The 20,751-nt window shown below is 42.0% G+C and overlaps 3 protein-coding genes across 3 annotated transcripts; 1 reads left to right on the top strand and 2 right to left on the bottom strand.

Annotated features, from left to right (window-relative positions):
* Positions 1 to 6: 6 nt before the first annotated feature.
* On the bottom strand, positions 7 to 4,485 carry psmc2 (proteasome 26S subunit, ATPase 2). The gene is made up of 12 exons (XM_046296825.1): positions 4,308 to 4,485; positions 3,839 to 3,876; positions 3,494 to 3,575; positions 3,097 to 3,196; positions 2,817 to 2,948; positions 2,629 to 2,701; positions 2,060 to 2,155; positions 1,665 to 1,829; positions 1,316 to 1,403; positions 888 to 1,090; positions 478 to 574; positions 7 to 290 (listed from the first exon to the last, which is right to left on the bottom strand). Exons 1-12 carry the CDS (start codon positions 4,378 to 4,380, stop codon positions 133 to 135), a joined length of 1,305 nt encoding a protein of 434 aa, XP_046152781.1. The 5' UTR covers positions 4,381 to 4,485; the 3' UTR covers positions 7 to 132.
* Positions 4,486 to 4,737: 252 nt separating this feature from the next.
* Positions 4,738 to 10,495, top strand: dnajc2 (DnaJ (Hsp40) homolog, subfamily C, member 2). Its single transcript, XM_046296823.1, has 16 exons — positions 4,738 to 4,934; positions 5,495 to 5,685; positions 6,196 to 6,271; positions 6,413 to 6,511; positions 6,974 to 7,196; positions 7,421 to 7,486; positions 7,821 to 7,912; positions 8,035 to 8,156; positions 8,258 to 8,407; positions 8,542 to 8,630; positions 8,725 to 8,794; positions 8,877 to 9,058; positions 9,438 to 9,538; positions 9,626 to 9,736; positions 9,945 to 10,099; positions 10,346 to 10,495. The coding sequence occupies exons 1-16, from the start codon at positions 4,877 to 4,879 to the stop codon at positions 10,412 to 10,414; spliced, it is 1,854 nt and encodes a 617-aa protein (XP_046152779.1). The 5' UTR covers positions 4,738 to 4,876; the 3' UTR covers positions 10,415 to 10,495.
* On the bottom strand, positions 10,434 to 14,586 carry pmpcb (peptidase, mitochondrial processing subunit beta). The gene is made up of 13 exons (XM_046296824.1): positions 14,437 to 14,586; positions 14,000 to 14,137; positions 13,825 to 13,911; positions 13,601 to 13,730; positions 13,249 to 13,447; positions 12,776 to 12,855; positions 12,460 to 12,572; positions 11,950 to 12,093; positions 11,704 to 11,864; positions 11,368 to 11,453; positions 11,139 to 11,227; positions 10,942 to 11,017; positions 10,434 to 10,655 (listed from the first exon to the last, which is right to left on the bottom strand). Exons 1-13 carry the CDS (start codon positions 14,536 to 14,538, stop codon positions 10,591 to 10,593), a joined length of 1,470 nt encoding a protein of 489 aa, XP_046152780.1. The 5' UTR covers positions 14,539 to 14,586; the 3' UTR covers positions 10,434 to 10,590.
* Between the last annotated feature and the right edge of the window lie 6,165 nt (positions 14,587 to 20,751).

Raw genomic sequence — 20,751 nt, 5'->3', positions numbered from 1 at the left:
TCAATGTGTGATTGAATCCAAACTGGAATAAACTTTAATTGTGTAGGTAATGTTTAATGACAGAAAATGAGCATCGACTCTTCCCCCCCCCCCAGCCTCTTGGGAAACAACCCCAGATGCAGACGGTGCTGTTTAGTTGTAGGTCATGTATCTTGGGGTGGCGCTGAACTTGGCGTAGGACTTGATGACCTTGTTGACCGCCTCCAGGAAGTCCTTCTCAGTGGCGATCTTCCGGCGGGCGCGGATGGCGAACATACCCGCCTCCGTGCACACGCTGCGAATCTCAGCACCTGATAGGACAAAACAAATGGTGTGATTGACTACCTTGCATCCCAAATATATCTTAACAGGGTGTGGGCTGCAGTAGAGTGCAGGGTAGAGAATTCCAACGCAGCCTTTATACATGTCAATTACTAAAAAATAGTGGTGCCCCCTTGTGTCGCATCACCGGAACAACATGGTGTTGGGTCATCTTACCTGTGCTGTTGGGACAGAGACGAGCCAGCAGCTCGAAGCGGATGTCTCTCTCCACGCTCATGGAGCGGGCATGGATCTTGAAGATGTGAGTACGACCCTGAAACAACACATTCTTTACCACACTGCCAGGCCACTACATTCATATCTTCACTATTCATCTAGTAGGAATAATTGTTGGCAGCTAACTTCATTCGCTACTCATTCATCTTCATGCATTTTTTATTACCACCTATGTAATCTATTCCACTGCATATTCACCAAGTCAGGGAGGAGTCAGGCTAAGTTCCAAATGGCACTCTGTTCCCTAATATAGTGCACTACTTTAGACCAGGATCCAAAGGGAATAGGGTGCCATTAGGGACGAGTCAGAGGTCAGAGTTACTCCCGTTCTAATCAGACATGGTATTAACCTCCAGGTCTGGCAGGCTGAACTCAATCTTCCTGTCCAGTCGCCCGGGCCTCATGAGGGCCGGGTCCAGGGTGTCGGGCCGGTTGGTGGCCATCAGGACCTTGATGTTCCCCCTGGGGTCGAAGCCGTCCAGCTGGTTGATGAGCTCAAGCATGGTCCTCTGGACCTCATTGTCCCCACCGGCACCGTCATCAAAACGGGCCCCTACAAGACAAGACACAACCCATATGGAAGTCGAGGCACAACCACAGACAGGGCTACTATTTCTGGTGACAAGATGAGCACCCTGTGAACGTCAAGCTGCCTCCTGCCCTATGGGTTGTTCTGGCTCAGACAGGGCTACTTCTTGTGAAATGCATAAATGTGTTCTTTTATAGAGTTGTCTTGCATTTAAATCAGTACACAAGTTTTTATTTTTTAAGTGCTGACCTCCAATAGCGTCAATTTCGTCGAAGAAGATGAGACATGCCTTCTTGGTTCTGGCCATCTCGAAAAGCTCCCGCACCATTCTGGCACCCTGAGGAAGAGAAACAAGTACAGAGAACAAGGTAAGCTTACACCGATTCAGGACCACATTCCTGAGTTAATTCTCCATCCTGAGTTCTCAAATCTATTCAAATACAACTTAATTGTGACTAGCTCTGGGTTGAAGTTTACCTTATATACAGATCTAGGATCAGCTTCCCATCCTCCGACCCTAACCATTATTGGGGGAAATTCTAAACTGACCGAAGATCAGTGTCTAGGGGCAACTTAATCCTCTACCAATGTGACTCACCTCTCCCACATATTTCTGGACCAGCTCTGAGCCGATGACCCTGATGAAGCAGGCATCGGTGCGGTTGGCCACGGCTCTGGCACACAGGGTTTTACCTGTACCAGGTGGGCCGAACAGCAGAACCCCCTTCGGGGGCTCAATACCCAGGTTGACAAACCTCTCGGGCTGAAAGCAGAACAGACAACGAGAGGAGACATAAGCAGAGGTACAAAGGATCTAATATGTTTCAAGTGGACGATGTCTAATAACCCTGCCACAAATACAGGAAATCTGAGGGCACTCACCCATGTCTTTATTGCCTTACTGATACCTTCTCATTTAAATGTCACAAATGTATAGTTTATACATATTGTGATATTCGGTAGAGTGATTATAAATGACATTGAGACACTTACATGGAGCAGTGGGGTCTCCACCACCTCCCTGAGCTTCTCAATCTGCTCTTTACATCCACCCACGTCACTGTAGGTCACATCAGGCTTCTCCTCCACCTAGTAGACAGGAACAGAGACAGGGAGAGACATTGCTGTTAGTTCAGGTAGCTACAATACTTTGACAAGCATCCTTATTTCAGGCCATGGTAGTAAACATTAAGCACCAAGCAGGGAGGCACTACTTGAGGTGTATTCACTAGGAACCAAACGGGGAGGGACCTACCTGAATTTGTCCAATAGAAACTCTGTTTCAAAGAATTTCCCATTTGCAGTAAATAGTTTCAGTAGCAAAAAAGTTTTGGGCTAATGATTACACCACAGAACTTGAACAAGAAGAAACATTTATTTAAAAGTTTTGCTACAGATGTTGGCCTTCATTGCACTGATCTGAAAGTGCTGATTGGGTGAAAGCCAACCTAAGGATGAGCTTCCACCATATTGTTTTCACCCGTCAAGTACTTTTCCAATCGTTGCAGATGAGTGAGGAAACAGATCTTGAATTGAGATCAGGCGGTTGTGTCACATCTTACCTGCATCATAGTGACTGTGGGGTCAATCTTGGGAGGCAGAGGAATGTGGATCTGGTACTTGTTTCTGTCCACACTAAAAGATAAAACACAAGATACTTAAGTATCTAACAATAATACCGTACCTATGCAATATTGGACATCGGCACACGTGATTCCTATTGGAGTAAGATATCACCCTTCATCCTTACCCGACTCTCATACCCTCCTCTATGTCAGTGGGGGCCACCTGGTCACTCAGGTCCACCACAAACTTGGCAAACTGCTTCACATTGATGATGTATTTTGGATCTTCAGAGTCAGCGTTGATGATCTTTGTGCATCTGCCACAACAAAATACAACAAGCATGTGGGTGTTTAGCTCAAACTAGAAAACAAAACATAATAAAAAAATATCCATTGTTTTTTAAAGACAGTTAAATCTATTAAATGATGCTGGTGAGATACAGTAAATTGAGAAGTGTGCCATACCTTGCCACCTGCAGTGGCTGCTCGCTCTGCAGAGTCTGTTTGTCTGCAGCCAGATCCCAAAGTGCAGGGGGAGCCAGACCAGTGTCCGATTCCTTAATGCCTGTATTGTTAAGATAGCTGAGGTTAGTGCACATACGCTACCTGTCAGACGTGAAAGCAACAAATAACAGATGTTCTGCTATCACTAAGGAAAAGAAAGCCACATTCTAAATATTTTCAAGCATTGTGGGAGGGTAGATTTTTATTTTATTTCACCTTTTATTTAACCAGGTAGGTTAGTCGAGAACAACTTCTCATTTACAACTGTGACCTGAACTCAATCCCTATTCAATATACACTACATGTTTAATGAGTGATAATGCACATGAATGTTACGTATAATCACATTGCTGCCTACCGGTTAGTTCATTGATCTTCTTGAGCAGGTTTTGGATGTCATCTTCCACTTGCTTAATCTGTCTGGAGTAAGTGCTCTGGCCCTGTTCACAACCAGCAATACAAAGATGTCAGTCAAAGAATTGCATGTTTTCCAGTGAATGTAGGCTATGTAGTTGTTGTAGCAGATAATGACATTTCAAATCAGTGATAATCAACCTTTAATCAACAGGTAATAACTGGAAAATGAATTGGCCTGCCCTACACCATTAGACAACATCACAGGGGTCATTATGATTAGAGTTAGGCCTACAAGATGTAAAATAGTAATCAATTAATGTACAGGTATAAACTAGCTCATACTTACATAAGTTTTCAATAAGGCAATGTCTCCTTCATCCAAAGCTGGAGGGCAAAAATACATCTCAATTTGAATTTACATAACATTCACGAAGAACCAATTCGTAGCTATTAAATATGCCAATATTTTTATTATAATAGCTTGTCTTTACATCCAGGCATAATTGATAACAATTTAAAGAACCCACTGTGACATGTGTCCAAAACAAAACTGGCAAATTGTTCATTAGCCAAGGCTAGCTAACATTAGCTCTGGCTAGATAACTAATGATATTAAGCCCTACTGGTAAAGATCACCGTGGCTTGTTTGATTTTTGTTAAGTACCTATCAAGTTCATATTGTTATTAACGAGCTAGCTTTGTTAAAGTATTCACATTAAATGACTTAAATTAGCTAACCTTTGCCAACTGTCGTACTGACCAAGCTAGCTAACGTTAGCTAATAAACAGTGGTTCTCAAAAATATAATCACATACATCTGATAGGTTTATCCTCCTCTTCTTTGGCATCTTTGATTTTCCTTTGATCGCCTCCCAAATAATCTGGCATTGCTAATGTTATTCTGTGTATAAAGTTCTACTAGAAGATTTTGTGCTTCAGCACAACAAGGATTACACAGCAAGTTTGTTACTTCCGCTGTGCACAATTAACCGGAAATGGAGGTCGGACCTTTATTTGACGACCATTGTCATAATGTTCCAAGTTTTTTATATATATTTTATACAATCAATGTATTTTATACAAACAATATCTGTTCAAACGTATGCATATTCTTAACATATTTAAGCGACATACTTAATACTAGTATAACAGTCGTTTGTGAGAAGATCGTCTCTGAAATGTAAAAGTATTATTTAGGAACTAAATATAAGGTATCCTATGTGGGATTTCGGAATTATAAGAGTGTAAGCCAGGTCTACCCAGTAAGGCACTTGTAAAAGCAGGCCCATGTGGTGTGCTGAAAAACCGGGCGACATACTAGCACTTTAGAAAACATTTAACTGAATACATTTCACAGCTGAATGTTATAGCACACCTTTCCAATATGCTAATAGAGGCATTAGAAGGGGATGTTACAGTCGTCTACTGTAATGCCATTGCTGGTAAGCATTGAATGACAGTGAAAATACTGCTGATACTGACACAATTCGCTATTATGTAGCTAGCTAGCAATCAACTATGCTAGTTAACTACCGGTATATCAGAGAACAGCTAACGTTAGCTAGTTATCGCATACTAGTATGAAGTGTTATTTAATTAATATTGTTAATATAATCATTGTAGCTAGCTAACGTTACTGTCTATGAAAATCGTTACGCTGAATGACTAAGAGGGACATAATTTATGTTGTGTTTCCTGTTGCTGAATCTTAGTTTTGAATGCTGCACAGTTTTGTTCATATACTGTAGCCCCACATAGCTAGATATAACACTTACCATGGCAATTTTTTGTTAATTTGTGGACATTTAGTGATACTTTAAAAAACAAGAGGACAACTCAACTTATTAAAGGATATTTGACAGTCCTAGCTTACACTTACTCATACAAAATGTATGTTTTGTTAACAAGGGAATTGAAGTTGTTTGGTAGGTTGCAGAATGTTATTCTCAGAGAGAGAATGCAGCCAGATGGAGGGGATAATGGTTGCCCTCCTCTCCCTCAGCCTCAGTGCAGATCGAGGTGGAACCTGTTGGTCGGTGGTTCGAGGCCTTTCTGAAGAGGAGGAACAGGAATGTATCGGCCTCCTTCCAGGAGCTTGAGGAAGAGGAGGAGCTGTCTGAGGAATCTGAGGATGAAGAGCTGCAGCTGGAGGATTTCCCCCTGCTGAGAACACTGGACCCCAAAGACTGGAAGGTAGTCGGGTGTATTCATTTTGCCGATTCTATTGAAAATAATTCCTTAAACTGAAACATACCTGAATTTGTCCAATCGAAACACTCGTTTGCAACTGTTGGACTAATAATTACACCCCAGATCAGCTAGATGAATGCAAGAAGTGTGCAAGGCGGTATTAAATGGGTCACTCTTCGTTACTCAAATTTTTCTCTTGACCTGTTGTAGCAACCTCCATTATGGGTATGGGGGAAATATGTTTTATTGTGTAGTAGCCTAAACCTATTGACGTTATATTGAGCTGGGTGAATGAAATATGAATGGCACTCATCCAATATGCTGTAATAGAAATAAGGCCATGCTCATAAAACAAATCGTCCTCCCTCATCTTAAACAGCACCGACTGCCACTGAGTTAGACGTTATGTCAGTGGGACCTCCCTTCAGAACCATTAGGAACACTGTGTATTGAATTCTACTTTTGGGAGTACGTAGTGAAGGATTTCTTCCCCCTTGGTTTTTCTCTTTTCAGAATCAAGATCACTATGCTGTCCTTGGACTGGCTCATATGAGGTACAAGGCGACACAGAAACAAATCAAAGCTGCCCGTGAGTATTTCCATGTGTGTTGTTGTCTTCTGAAACACATTATATTTGTTGACCATAAGGTTTCTCTGACCTTACTTCCAGAGGTCATTAGAATAGCAGCTTGTTTTACCCCAGTATATTAAGTGTAGTGTTTTTCAACAGACAAGGCAATGGTGTTGAAGCATCACCCTGACAAAAGGAAAGCTGCGGGAGAGCTGATTGTAGAAGGAGACGGTGACTACTTCACCTGTATAACTAAAGGTAAGGACATTGAAAACGTTGTCAGCAATGCCAAAGTCATGGTTTATTCAAATCTTGCAGGGATCACATGCACATCCTATAAAAAGCAAGTCCCTTTGGATAGCTGTCTTATATAGGTGTTATACCTCACAGTAATCCCTCTGTATACAAATACAATGATTATAGTATTGTTTTACCAGAAGGTTGCTGGCATCAACATCTTAGGTGCCACCTACTACCAATGTTCCCTTGAGCAACAAACTCAACCCCCTAAACTGCTCATTGGGCACTGCAGCTGCCCTCTGCTCCAGTCGAATGTGTGTTTGTGTGTGTATATCGGAAGGGATGGTGTTGGATAAAAGCAAAAGACTGATATCTATCTGGTGGACTAATAAAGGAGATGTTATCTCTTATCATTTGTGGCTAAACATTCTGTTTCAGCTCCTATTAACAATAATATTTTGTGTTTTTATCTCATACCAGCTATAGAGATTCTGTCAGATCCTGTGAAGCGAAGAGCATTTGACAGTGTAGATCCTACCTTTGACAACGCTGTGCCTTCAAAGGGCGAAGGCAAAGATAACTTCTTTGAGGCGTATGCTCCCGTTTTTGAGAGAAATGCCCGGTGGTCTTCTAAAAAACACGTTCCCAGACTTGGCACTATGGATTCCACTTTTGAGGATGTGGATAATTTTTATTCTGTTTGGTAAGTAAGACCATCACTGGCCATCAGCATTGGTCATTGTGCGGAAAATTCCTTTGAGTTTAAACTTTGAACTACAAGGGAATTACTGCTCTTTCAGCCAAAGAATTCTGAATATGGAACTTATTTCAGACATGCGGTGTATTGCAACTTCTCACAATGATTTGATATTTCTTATTCATTTATATGAATTGTGAATTTGTTTCCCATTCATAATCTCAATCAAGGTACAACTTTGACTCATGGAGAGAGTTTTCTTATTTGGATGAAGAGGAAAAGGACAAGGCAGAATGGTGGGTAATAACAAAACAATCCATGTGGAATGCACTGTCATATATTTCTGTATTGTAGATGTTTTATTGTCACCAGGTACAGTAGAATGTGTTGCTTTACAGGGTTAGCCATAGTACGGTGCCCCCCTGGAGCAAATTAGGGTTAAGTGCCTTGCTCAAGTGCACATCGACCTATTATTTATTTTATTTTTTTCCTTTTTTTCTTCAAATAGTCAGATCAGGGATTTGAACCAGGGACCTTTCAGTTACTGGCCCAGAGCTCTAACCGCTAGGCTGCCTGTGTCTTCCATTCTCACTAGTGTCTGATTTGTATGCTTTCATCTGTTGAATTCAGTCGTGATGAGAGGAGATGGATTGAAAAGCAGAATCGTGCAGCCAGAGCCACCAGGAAGAAGGAAGAGATGAATAGACTACGGACGCTTGTTGGTAAGGCCCACTAGACATGCATACCTGTTCTTACATGAACAATAGAAAATGACTAACTCAACTGAAATACCTGGCAGATGGGTTCATGGAATGACACTGTTTGGGTGCGTTTCTGTTGAAAGACACGGCCTACAGCCTTGATCCCAGGATAAAGAAATTCAAAGATGATGAGAAGGCCAGAAAGGAGAATGAGAAGAAGGCCAAAGCGGACGCCAAGAGGAAAGAGCAGGAAGAGAAGGAGCGGGTCAGTCCGACACATTAGAACATGCATTTTGTTTTATTCTTGCCTCTCCTTTGTGTCCAGATTGTTTCTTACTTCAATGCGTTTGACTGTGTTGGTATCAGGCTCGGCAGGCAGAGCTGGATGCTGCACGGCTGGCCAAAGAGAAGGAGGAAGAGGAGGCCAAACTGGTTGCCCAGCAGGCCAAGAAGGAGAAGGAGATCCAAAAGAAGGCCATCAAGAAAGAGAGGCAGAAACTGAGGACAACTTGCAAGGTGCTGCTTGAATGGGGTGGCCTCTCTCCAGGGAATTAATGAACATTTGCTGATTGGTGGGCAAGATTGTAATGCTGTTAAAGGTACCCCAACTCATCTTAGTATTTTTCTGTCCTCTTTGTTTTCCCCTGAAGAACTGGAATTACTTTGGTGACAATGAATCTGATAGTGTGAAAATGATGGAAGATGTGGAGAAACTTTGTGACCGTTTGGAGCTTGTGAGGTAAAGGATATTAATTTAAATTCACCTTATTGATAATACTTTATACAAATCTGCAGTTGAACTCAATACAGTGGGAATCACTTTCTTTCTCCAGTCTGCAATCCCTGAATGAAGGATTGGCATTGGGTTCAAAGGAGGAGGGCAAGGTAGCGGTGGAGAAGCAGGTAGAGAGCACCACATGATGACTGGGTGTAAATATGGTACACAGCTTCCATCTGTACCACTGACATTGTTTTGTATGTACAGGTGCAGGAGGTGAATGCCCAGCTGCAAAAGGAGAAGGATGCGGAGGTGCAGGCCAGGCAAGCTGTCCGTACTACCGTACAGGCCAGCGGAGGAGGAGGGGGTGGAGGAAAGGGCTGGAATGAGGAAGAGCTCCCGCTGCTCATCAAAGCAGTCAACCTGTTCCCTGCTGGAACCAACGCCAGGTACCCTCCCAGGGCTGCGTTCAACAGGGCACAATGTTGAAGTAGAAATATGTAGAACAAACGAGCCTAAAAATACATATAACGAACTTGCCTCTTACATGTAGAATAAGGAATCTACTCTATTCATGACATTTCTGTATTGACATGTTTTTATTGATACTGCTCATAGGAAACACACTTTCATTTGAACAATGGTACAGTTTGAGGCTACAAATGGTACAAGTTCAATATTCATGACATTTCTATCTGCAATGTTTGCCTAATGAACTTGGCTATGTTCTGTCCATGAAGCAGAACATTCCACTGCTGGTGTAGATGGCCTTGTAGATTTCATGCTTTTACTTTAAGTGATTAAACTTTCGTTGTTTCTATCCTGTAGATGGGAAGTCATTGCCAACTACATGAACTTGCACTCCACCAGTGGCATCAAAAGGACGGCCAAAGATGTTATCAACAAAGCCAAGAACTTACAAAAGCTTGGTGAGCAACTGTCATGTCACCAGATGTAGGCGCCTTTGTCAGTGTAATTCTCTGCAAAACACGTTTGAAACTTTGCCACTTTTTCAGAACCTGGGCAGAAAGATGAGATTAACAAGAAGGCCTTTGAGAAGTTTAACAAAGAGCATGCAGCCGTGCCCCAGACAGTGGACAATGCAGTGCCCTCTGAGAGATTTGATGGTGAGTGGTCATTCAGTAGGTAATTTTTGCTTGCACAAAAGCCCACTGGATTTATACCCATGACTGAAAGTACTTTGTAACTGTCTCCATACTTTCTACACGTGAGGATCTGATTAAGGGAGGGGGTGTAGTAGTGACTACGGGTTCTTTCTGGATATGTTTCCTAGTGTTAGCCATTCACTGTCCTCTTCAATTCTCACTGCTTCAGGTGCTGAAGCCAACACTGCATCCTGGACCACTGAGGAGCAGAAGCTTCTAGAGCAGGCCTTGAAGACCTACCCAGTCAGCACCCCAGAGAGGTGGGAGAAGATTGCTGTAGCTGTGCCCGGACGTACCAAGAAGGACTGTATGAAGAGATATAAGGTAAACTGGACCTTATCGTTAATCCTTCTGTGTGGTTTCAATCCCTGTTTGTATGTACAATTTAGATGACATTTTAAAGCTGAGATACAATCTGATCACGTTTAGTCTGCAATGTTTATGGAGCCCAAATTCATGGTTAACACTGCATAGCGCACATGTCGACTCAATGGGAAGTGACCTTTTTAAAGGGCTCTACCGTTGATCAGATTGAATGCCTGCCTAAAGCTAGTTCTCTACTCTACACAGGAACTAGTGGAGATGGTCAAAGCAAAGAAGGCAGCCCAGGAACAAGTTGGCAGTAAAAGCAGAAAATGACAAGACAAACAGCCCCATGTTCTTCTTTTAACGTTATTGTGTTGGGTCTTTATTTTATAATAAAATTCAAAGAAACCACAATTTAAACTCTGTTTGTAAAAGTTGATATGTTTATATATTGTACAGTTGGCTGCTCGCTGTTAACTTTCCTAAGTATCTAAAGAGAGCACCAATTCTCAGGTTCTCATCCAGTACATCCCACTGCGAATTCGGTTGTAGTCTGGGAGCTGCTCAATTGGTCCTGAAAAAAAGAGGGAAATGTACTGAATGCTCTTTATACCACACCAGTTTTGTAAGTAGTCAATCATCAACAGTTCAATTCCACTGTTTTTGCCCTAGCAGCACAGGTAAGGTCTTGACTGAGTGCAATATTCTATGTATTGTTTTGGCAACGAATGAAGTGTATATTTGTAGCTGAAATTGCATAACTTCGTTTGACGACCCCTAATAGCCTTAATTTGGGGGGGGGGGTGCCAGTAAACAGAATGAATTAGAATCTGTCAATAACAATAGAAATCACAACGTACCGACTGCTGCGATGGCAGGCGATTTGTCATAGATGTATTTTGTACACACGTCCTTGATGGTCTTTGCATCTATGGCCTTCGAGGGACATAAAAAAATATTTCAAATAAAGACACTGCAATTTCCCAACACAGTCCACAAGTGTCTTCGCTATGTTAATCACAGCTTACATTTGGGGTCGAAACATTCCTTTACTTACATCAATTCTGGCCTCCAGTTCATGTAGAGGGATCCTACGGCTGTAACAAAGCATCTGTCTGCCGATGTCCTCACAGATGGGGGTGGATCCTAGAAAAAAGGTCCATTTGATTTTACGATCATTGGCAGGGTTGGCTAAATACCTCCCATATAAATTGAAATGTGTCTGCAGATAACTGGGTACCCCTGAAAGTCCATTGGTAATTCAAACCCTAATCACGTGGCCTTACCGTCAAGATGCAAAAGCATGTTTGTTTTGAGGAGGTTCTTGGCTCTTGCAACTTCGGTCTCAGTAACGCTAGTGCAGAGTGACATCCTGAGGTGAACAAAAGTAAACGTCAGTCATATTTATTGGACAGAAGTCTTAGTATGAACTGAGCGACAACCCCCTTTCTCACTACCGTGCTGACCCAAAAACTGAACTGAGCGGCAACCCCCTTTCACACTACCGTGCTGACCTAAACTATGATGGGTCAGATTTTCTTCACATTGTCCTTTTCAGCCCTGTTCCAGCATAACCAGCTCAGCTTGGTTTGACTGCCCACTCAGGTGACAGCTGTGCTCACCATTCCAGCTGGGCGAAGTGCATCATCTCGTTGATGGTGCCAGGCTCACACACCATGTAGAGTCCCCACAGGCCTGTGTCGGTGTAACAGGTGTTGAAAGACTGGAAGCTGTGGCACAAGTTGCCCTGGCATGCCATCTGTGCCAGCTTGCTGGAGAGATTCTGGCAAAGGCCAATACACAGATTGTAAGAGGAGGAATCGACCTGGAAGGAGTGCCGGTGCCTGGGAACATGAATGAGAACTTACCACACCCCCACCAAAGGAGCGGTCCCAGTTGCCGATGAGTGTGTTTGCCACCATAAGGGGAATGGTATCGGGGTGCGACCAGCCCACTGCTTCCACAGCAATGGCAATGTGTGCCAGGGGCATCTTGTCATCATGAACTCGGATCTATCCAACAATGATATCAAATTGTCCAATATACAAGGGGAAAATCTACAGTAATTGACTCATTGCACATCAAACAAAAACCAACTACTGAAAAGTTAAACAAACCATACAACTTTATGCACAAGGACTACTTTGAACATTTAACAAAAGCACTGTTCAAGTAAGAGAATGACGCTTTGCCATTTGCTGTCATTTTGTTACCAAACTTTGCATCTGCACTGTTCAAGTAAATGTGTTTTTGTAAACATTTGTGCATAGTTTGAAATGCATTTTAAAGTGAAATTTGAGTGTCACTCTTACCATGGAATTGCCCATGGGGAGCAAGTTTGCCTGTTGGAGATAAACATTAAGGGCCTTCAATCTCACCTCACTTCCAGTAAAGTCACATTGTGGAAAAGTTGGCGCCTCTCCCTTGTATCTGGCAGGAAGATTCCCAAAGTGGTATTTGGCCAAATCTATCAATTCATTGTGTGAAACCCCTGTTCAAAAGACAACAACAGAATCATTGGAAGATATTTTGTGCTATTTGTCAATGACAGTGTACATTGTGTGATTTTGACCAATTGTGTAGGCATTTCCTACTAATTGGTTGATGTCATTGGAAACATCTTTTACTACAAAACATAAGCATGCCATTTTGCACAAATGTTGTGATGGTGCTCTTTAAGACGATAAAACCTACCCCCAGCAGCAGCCAACACTATTCTCGGTCCTTTGTAGTGAGTCGTGATGTATTCAACAAGGTCTCCCCTGTTTATTGTTCTATAAACACAGACAGCAGAAATGTCACTGCATATCCTCTGTGGTTTCTATGAAGCAAACTGGTCTGAGAGGACAGTTAAGTAGTTGACAGGGATAACCAAGTCTAGGGGTGTATTAGTCAGTAGTGAGCAATTCACAACATCGCAGATATAAAGGGAATGAATACAGTTAACCGGATGCCCTGTTCTGCAGTACATTTCTTTGTTAACATTCTGTAACATTGTTCTCGTGAGTTGGTTTATGTTCATTAGGCACAAAACAGACTGTATCCGAGTGGGACTAGGCTTCCTGGTCCAATAAGGAATGCAGATTTTTTTTTTCTCAGTTGCAAAACATTTCCCATTCTGTGCTGTAATGAACCCAGGCCCCAGCTGAGGCATGTGAGAGTCCTACTTGATGTTCTCCGTAGGGCCCAGGATGGTTCTGCCCAGCGCTGTGGCTTGATAAGCTGTGGCGTGGAGGTAATCAAACACCACTTCCTGCAGGTTGGTCTCTACTTCCTGCATCTCTCGGAGGATGACCCCTCGCTCTCGCTCGATCTCTGCTCCCCCCAATGTGCTGTTCTGGGTGATGTCTGCCAGGATCTCTACCGCTGGAGAACAAGGGAGGGGGAGCATTATAAATGGTCTCCACCACACCGAAGATTCTTCATTTCTTATAGCAAAATGTCCACTATCCATCTGTGGCCACACACAGTTCAGTGACAAGACAGTGGAGCAAATCTCTTTACAGTCAGTGGTCATACCTCTGGGAAGGTCCTTTGTGAATGCTTTGGCGTAATACACAGTCTGCTCCCTCGAGGTGTAAGCATTCAGATGGGCTCCCATATTTTCAATCTCCAGCTCCAGGTCAAGCTGGGAGCGCTTCCTTGTACCCTGCCAGACGCACATCACAGATGAACAGACATGTCAAACGGTAACAAATGTGGTAATGGACATTGGTTGCGATTTGCAGTGGTTGTCATCTAACCTTGAAAGCCATGTGTTCCAAGAAATGAGCAGTGCCATTGTTCCTCTCATTCTCATAACGACTCCCTGCATCTATCCAGAGACCAACCTGTAAGGCACCAATTGATGACATCCGACTTCAGCACACATATAGTAGACAGATTGTACTTAACAGTGGGAGGGTCTCTGTTACTCACTGTGCAAGTCGAAAGACCGGAATCCTCAGATGCAACACGTAGTCCATTTTCTAAGGTGGTAACCTTGGTTTCAGGGACATTTAACATCACTTGGTTGGCGGCCTGCGTAGCCAATAGTCTGTGTGAACCAACAATGGACTGCAATGAGAAGGATGGAAGTGAGTACTATTAGCGACTTAACGGTACTAGCTAGCTACAGGAGAACGTTGATAGTATTTGCAAGTTTTACTTGGCTGGGCATTACAGTTTATTCTAGTGTAGACTATAAAAATAAATATCTAGGTAATGTTACTGGTCTGAAGTAAGTTGTATGATCAGGCAATGCTGCCCGGATATCCCTCTTAATTAGCTACTATAGTTAGCTAAGTATCTGTTATTGATAATTCTACCAAGGTTTACAGGCTAAAATTGTCACCCTTCTGGATATCGAGACTTACCCTGGTTAAGACATTAGTCTTCAATAAATTCCGTTTTACAAGATATCTCCCAGCGGAGGTAAGGCGATGTAAGGACGTCGCCATGTTGATTATTTGTGACATGGCTATTGCGCAAGTGCGATTATTCAGTGAGCTGCCGTAATAAGCATGTAACACGCCCACCAGCATTTGTCATGTCATTATGATTTGTAAAATGTAATATTCATAAATATACATTTACAAATGTAGCTATAATTGTAAATGTATTAATAGAAAACAATTGTTTATAATCTTTAAGAATGAAATTGTACAATACCCTCTAGTAATAAGAAAGCTGTGTAGACCGTGAATGTATGTAACCTTTTCAAAGGTTTTGGTTTGAATGTACTTTATTATCATAATGCTTTACTATTCTCTCCCCTGGTAGTTATGTTCTAAATTTTTCATATACTCTTTGTTTATTTAGTCTATCTATTTCCTGTGTGCTTGAAATTGATTCATAAAAAATCATTTCAAATAATATAGCTGAAAGCAGCAATGAACGGGGTTCACAGGATGACAGTCAGGACACACTATCAGTTAGATAACAAAGCAAGCACTCTATCATGTAGAAATCTTCCTTTATGTGCAATCAATTAAAAATGCATGAAGCACCAGTGACTCAGTCTATAAAAAAAGTGCTAAACTACAGGACTGTTTTGCTAGCACAGACTGGAATATGTTGAAGGATTCTTACGATGGCATTGAGGAGTATACCAAATCAGTCACTGGCTTCATCAATAAGTGCATCAATGACGTCGTCCCCACAGTGACTGTGCGTACATATCCAACCAGAAGCCATGTATTACAGAGTGGGACTCTAACCCGGAAGCTTATAAGAAATCTCGCTATGCCCTCCAACGAACCATCAAACAGGCAAAGTGTCAATACAGGGCTAAGACCGAATTGTACTACACCGTCTCCGACGCACGTCGGATGTGGCAGGGCTTGCAAACTATTACAGACTACAAAGGGAAGCACAGCTGAGAGCTGCCCAGTGACACAAGCCTACTAGACGAGCTAAATAACTTCTATGCTCTCTTCGAGGCAAGTAACACTGAAACATGCATGAGAGAACCAGCTTTTCCGGGCGACTGTATGATCACACTCTCCGCAGCCGATGTGGGTAAGACCTTTAAACAGATCAACATTCACAAGGCCGCAGGGCCTGATGGATTACCAGGACGTGTACACCGAGCATGCACTTACCAACTGGCAAGTGTCTTCACTGACATTTTCAACCTCTCCCTGTCTGAGTCTGTAATACCAGCACATTTCAAGCAGACCACCATAGTCCCTGTGTCCAAGAACACTAAGATAACCTGCCTAAATGACTCATGTCTGTAGTCATGAAATGCTTTGAAAGTATTTTCATGGCTCACATCAACACCATTATCCCGCATTAAACACCATAGTGCCCTCAAAGATCAGCACTATGCTAAGGACCCTGGGACTAAACACCTCCCTCTGCAACTGGATCCTGGTCTTCCTGACTGGCCGCCCCCCAGGTGGTAAGGGTAGGTAACAACACATCTGCCACGCTGATCCTCAACACGGGGGCCCCTCAGGGGTGTGTGCTCAGTCCCCTCCTGTACTCCTTGTTCACTCATGACTGCACGGCCAGGCACGACTCCAACACCATCATTATGTTTGCCGATGACAGAACAGTGGTAGGCCTGATCACCGACAACGATGAGACAGCCTATAGGGAGGAGGTCAGAGACCTGACCGTGTGGTGCAAGGACAACAACCTCTCCCGCAACGTGATCAAAACAAAGGAGATGATTGTGGACTACAGGAAAAAGAGGACTGAGCACACCCCCATTCTCATCGACAGGACTGTAGTGGCGCAGGTTGAGAGCTTTAAGTTCCTTGGTGTTCACATTACCAACAAACTAACATGGTCCAAGCACACCAAGACAGTAGTGAAGAAGGCACGACAAAACCTATTCCCTCTCAGGAGACTGAAAAGATTTGGCATGGGTCCTCAGATCCTCAAAAGGTTTTACAGCTGCACCATCGAGAGCTTCCTGACAGGTTGCATCACTGCCTGGTATGGCAACTGCTCAGCCTTTGACTGCAAGGCACTACAGATGATAGTGAGTACGGCCCAGTACATCACCGGGAAAAGCTTCCTGCCATCCAGGCCCTCTATACCAGGCAAATTTTTACATTTTTTAAAAAATTTTATTTCACCTTTATTTAACCAGGTAAGCTCGTTGAGAACAAGTTCTCCTTTACAACTGCGACCTGGCAAAGATAAAGCAAAGCAGTGTGACACAGACAACAACACAGAGTTACACATGGAATTAACAATGTGTCAATGACACAGTAGAAAAAAAAGAAAGTCTATATACAGTGTGTGCAAAAGGCATGAGGAGGTAAGCAAGAAATAGGCCAATAAATAGGCTGAGTAATTACAATTTAGCAGATTAACACTGGAGTGATATATGAGTAGATGATGATGTGCCTGTAGAGATACTGGTGTGCAAAAGAGCAGAAAAATAAACACAAACAGTATGGGGATGAGGTAGGTAGATTGGGTGTGCTATTTACAGAGGAAGGCCCTAAAAATAGTCAAAGACTCCAGCCACCCTAGTCATAGACTGTTCTCTCTGCTACCACACAGCAAGCAGTACCGGAGCGCCAAGTCTGGGTCCAAGAGGCTTCTAAACATAAGACTCCTGAACATCTAATCAAATGGCCACCCAGACTATTTGCATTATCACCCCCCCCCACCACTTCTACACTGCTGCTACTCTCTGTTATTATCTATGCATAGTCACTTTAATAACTCTACCTACATATACATATAACCTCAATTACCTCAACACCGGTGCCCCCGCATATTGACTCTGTACCGGTTCCGCCCTTATATAGCCCCACTATTGTTATTTACTGCTGCTCTTTAATGATTTGTTTTCTATTACTTTCATTAGGTATTTTCTTAAAACTGCATTGTTGGTTAAGGGCTTGTAAGTAAACATTTCACTGTACACCTGTTGTATTCGGCACATTTGACAAATACAATTTGATTTGATCAGTTTGGTATTTGGTATTTTATTAGGATCCCCATTAGCTGTTGCAAAAGCAGCAGCTACTCTTCCTGGGGTCCACACAAAACATGGAACATAATACAGAATGACATAATACAGAACATCAATAGACAAGAACAGCTCAAGGACAAAACTGCATATAGTTTTTAAAAAGGCACATGTAGCCTACATATCAATGCATACACACAAACTATCTAGCTCAATTAGGGGAGAGGCGTTGTTCCACGAGGTGTTGCTTTGTCTGTTTTAGTTAAATAATTACCATGTTTATCTCTCAGTGCCACAAGAATGATGCAAGTGAAGTTTAGTCTAGTGCTGTAGGTTGGTTATCTTTGAATGCAGGTAATCATTCTTAAAGTCATTTAATTAATATATTGAGTTTATATATAGTGTACCTATGCTGGGGTTAAGATTTGTAAAATATTTCAGCGTTAGTCTATTGGTATATTGCAGTGATCTTATTTTGTTGAACTCGTACCAAATATGGTTTGAATATGATTTGTGGTTTTGGAATTGTTGTTTGAACTGTTTTGCTATTGACTCCTTGTGCATCTCTTTGAGTGTGTTCATCAAGTAGTTATTTGTGTTGTGGTGTGAATTTGGGAAGGTTTAGGAATTGTATTGATTGTAATGTGCAAACTGAAATACACTACAGTTCAGTCCTTACACCATTAGTTAAGGCAATTCATTAGAATATATATACAAAATCTGAAGTCAATCTGATTTATGGTTCATGAGAAGATTTTATAAAGTATTTTAAGCATTAGCATATATGAAACAATATGTACAGTTCAAGTCGGAAGTTTACATACAAATTTCTTGTTAACAAACTATATTTTTGGGAAGTCGGTTAGGACATCTACTTTGTGCATGACAAGTAATTTTTCCAACAATTGTTTACAGACAGATTATTTCACTTGTAATTCACTGTATCACAATTCCAGTGTGTCAGAAGTTTACATACACTAAGTTGACTGTGCCTTTAAACAGCTTGGAAAAATCCAGAAAATTATTAGAAGCTTCTGATAGGCTAATTGACATCATTTGAGTCAATTGGAAGTGTACCTGTGGATGTATTTCAAGGCCTACCTTCAAAATCAGTGCCACTTTGCTTGACATGGGAAAATCAAAAGAAATCAGCCAAGACATCATAAAAAAAACAGTTTCATCTTTGGGAGCAATTTCCAAATGCTTGAAGGTACCACGTTCATCTGTACAAACAATAGTAAGCAAGTATAAACACCATGGGGACCACACAGTCGTCATCCCGCTCAGGAAGGAGACATGTTCTGTCTCCATGAGATGAACGTACTTTGGTGCGAAAAGTGCAAAAGAATCCCGGAATAATAGCAAAGAACCTTGTGAAGATGCTAGAGGAAACAGATACAAAAGTATCTATATCCACAGTAAAAAACGAGTCCTATATCGACATAACCTGAAAGGCTGCTCAGCAAGGAAGAAGCCACTGCTCCAAAACTGCCATAAAAAAGCCAGACTATGGTTTGCAACTGCACATGGGGACAAAGATCGTACTTTTTGCCGAAATGTCCACTGGTCTGTTGAAACAAAAATATAACTGTTTGGCCATAATGAATATTGTTATGTTTGGAGTAAAAAGGGGGAGGCTTGCAAGACGAAGAACATTATCCCAACTGTGAAGCATGGGGATGGCAGCATCATGTTGTAGGGGTGCTTTGCTGCGTGAGGGACTGGTTCACTTCAAAAAATAGATGGCATCATGAGAAAGGAAAATGATGTGGATATATTTAAGCAACATCTCAAAACATTAGTCAGGAAGTTAAAGCTTGGTTACAAATTGGTCCTCCAGATGGACAATGACCCCAAGCATTCTTCCAAAGTTGTGGCAAAATGGCTTAAGGACAACAAAGTCAAGGTATTGGAGTGGCCATCACAAGCCCTGACCTCAATCCTATAGAAAATTTGTTGGCAGAACTGAAAAAGCGTGTGCGAGCAAAGAGGCCTACAAACATGACTCCGTTACACCAGCTCTGTCAGGAGGAATGGGCCAAACTTATTGTGGGAAGCTTGTGGAAGGATACCTGAAATGTTTGACCTAAGTTAAACAATTTAAAGGCAATTCTACCAAATACTAATTGAGTGAATGTAAACTTCTGACCCACTGGGAATATTGGTTTATTGTTTTTGTATGCAGTATTCAGTACTGTCTTTAATTAAATATTCACTATGAACACATACCACGCTGCGTTTTGGTCCTCTGATCCTCCTCTTCAGATGAAGAGGAGGAAGACCGTGACGCAGGAATTGTGAAAAACTGAGTTTAAATGTAGTTTGCTAAGGTGTATGTAAACTTCTGACTTCAGCTGTACTTCTTGTTAATGTCTTTGATGACCCTTAAAGATTTCATGTTGATAGGTCATTGTGTAGTGGATTTAAATGGACACTTAAAATCTGATTTCCTGATTTATCAATAACTCAGCCATCTCTTAACCAATCCCTTATCTAATATTAAGTCGAGATATACCATGGGTCTACATGCCAAATGTGGTGTTATTTGTACTTATGGGTCATGAGAATGTTTTTTTCCCCCAAAGATTTTCCCAACATGGAGGAAAATCTATCGTGACGGACATTATGGGCCCTTGAGGCGAATTTGTTCAGCGTGAGGAAAGACACCAACATTCCAAGTTTCTAAGTATCTAAGTCAAACGATGGATATGAGGTTTTAAGTGAGACTGCTTATAACGGTGGCATTCTTTTTGACCAACGTAGTCATGGCCTTTAGTTTTTGTGTGCCAAATTAGAAAAAGAGTTACCAATCTATGCTTATGTTTTTTGGCCATGTCAACAATAACACAATTCAGATAATAACAATAGGCTGCACAGGTAAAACATTTCTAATTTAACAGGTGCTCTTCTCCAGGGATCTAGTGCAGGGCGGAAGGTAGCCTAGTGGTTAGCGCATTGGGCCAGTAACCAAAAGGTTGGGGGATTAAATCCCTGAGCTGACTAGGTGCAGTTAACCCACTGTTTCTAGGCTGTCATTGTCAATAAGAATTTGTACTCATTGCCTAGTTAAATAAAGGTTAAAAAAAGAATATATATATATCCCGACCAGCTAGGGCTAAGTACCTTGCTCAAGGGCACATTGACATAGTTTTCACCTAGTTGGCTCAGGGATTTGAACCTTTTGGTTACTGGCCCAATACCCTTAAGTGCTAGGCTTCCTGCTGCCAAGAACCCCTAAAACAAGTTTATTTGC

The sequence above is a fragment of the Oncorhynchus gorbuscha genome, linkage group LG14, assembly GCF_021184085.1.
Source record: "Oncorhynchus gorbuscha isolate QuinsamMale2020 ecotype Even-year linkage group LG14, OgorEven_v1.0, whole genome shotgun sequence".
NCBI lineage: Eukaryota > Metazoa > Chordata > Actinopteri > Salmoniformes > Salmonidae > Oncorhynchus > Oncorhynchus gorbuscha.
This window is presented reverse-complemented; position numbering and strand designations above follow the sequence as displayed.

Excerpts from the sequence above, each read along its gene's own strand:
- psmc2 (XM_046296825.1), bottom strand. The coding sequence starts at position 4,380 with ATGCCAGATTATTTGGGAGGCGATCAAAGGAAAATCAAAGATGCCAAA. Across the intron at positions 2,949-3,096 it reads CAGCCACTGCAGGTGGCAAG|ATGCACAAAGATCATCAACG; the intron begins GTATGGCACACT and ends TTGTTGTGGCAG. Across the intron at positions 2,702-2,816 it reads GAGGAGGGTATGAGAGTCGG|TGTGGACAGAAACAAGTACC; the intron begins GTAAGGATGAAG and ends TTTATCTTTTAG.
- pmpcb (XM_046296824.1), bottom strand. The coding sequence starts at position 14,538 with ATGTCACAAATAATCAACATGGCGACGTCCTTACATCGCCTTACCTCC. Across the intron at positions 12,856-13,248 it reads GGCCCTACGGAGAACATCAA|AACAATAAACAGGGGAGACC; the intron begins GTAGGACTCTCA and ends CTGTGTTTATAG. Across the intron at positions 11,228-11,367 it reads CATGCTTTTGCATCTTGACG|GATCCACCCCCATCTGTGAG; the intron begins GTAAGGCCACGT and ends CCTTTTTTCTAG.
- dnajc2 (XM_046296823.1), top strand. The coding sequence starts at position 4,877 with ATGCTAATAGAGGCATTAGAAGGGGATGTTACAGTCGTCTACTGTAAT. Across the intron at positions 7,487-7,820 it reads GAAAAGGACAAGGCAGAATG|TCGTGATGAGAGGAGATGGA; the intron begins GTGGGTAATAAC and ends TGTTGAATTCAG. Across the intron at positions 8,157-8,257 it reads AGCAGGAAGAGAAGGAGCGG|GCTCGGCAGGCAGAGCTGGA; the intron begins GTCAGTCCGACA and ends TGTTGGTATCAG.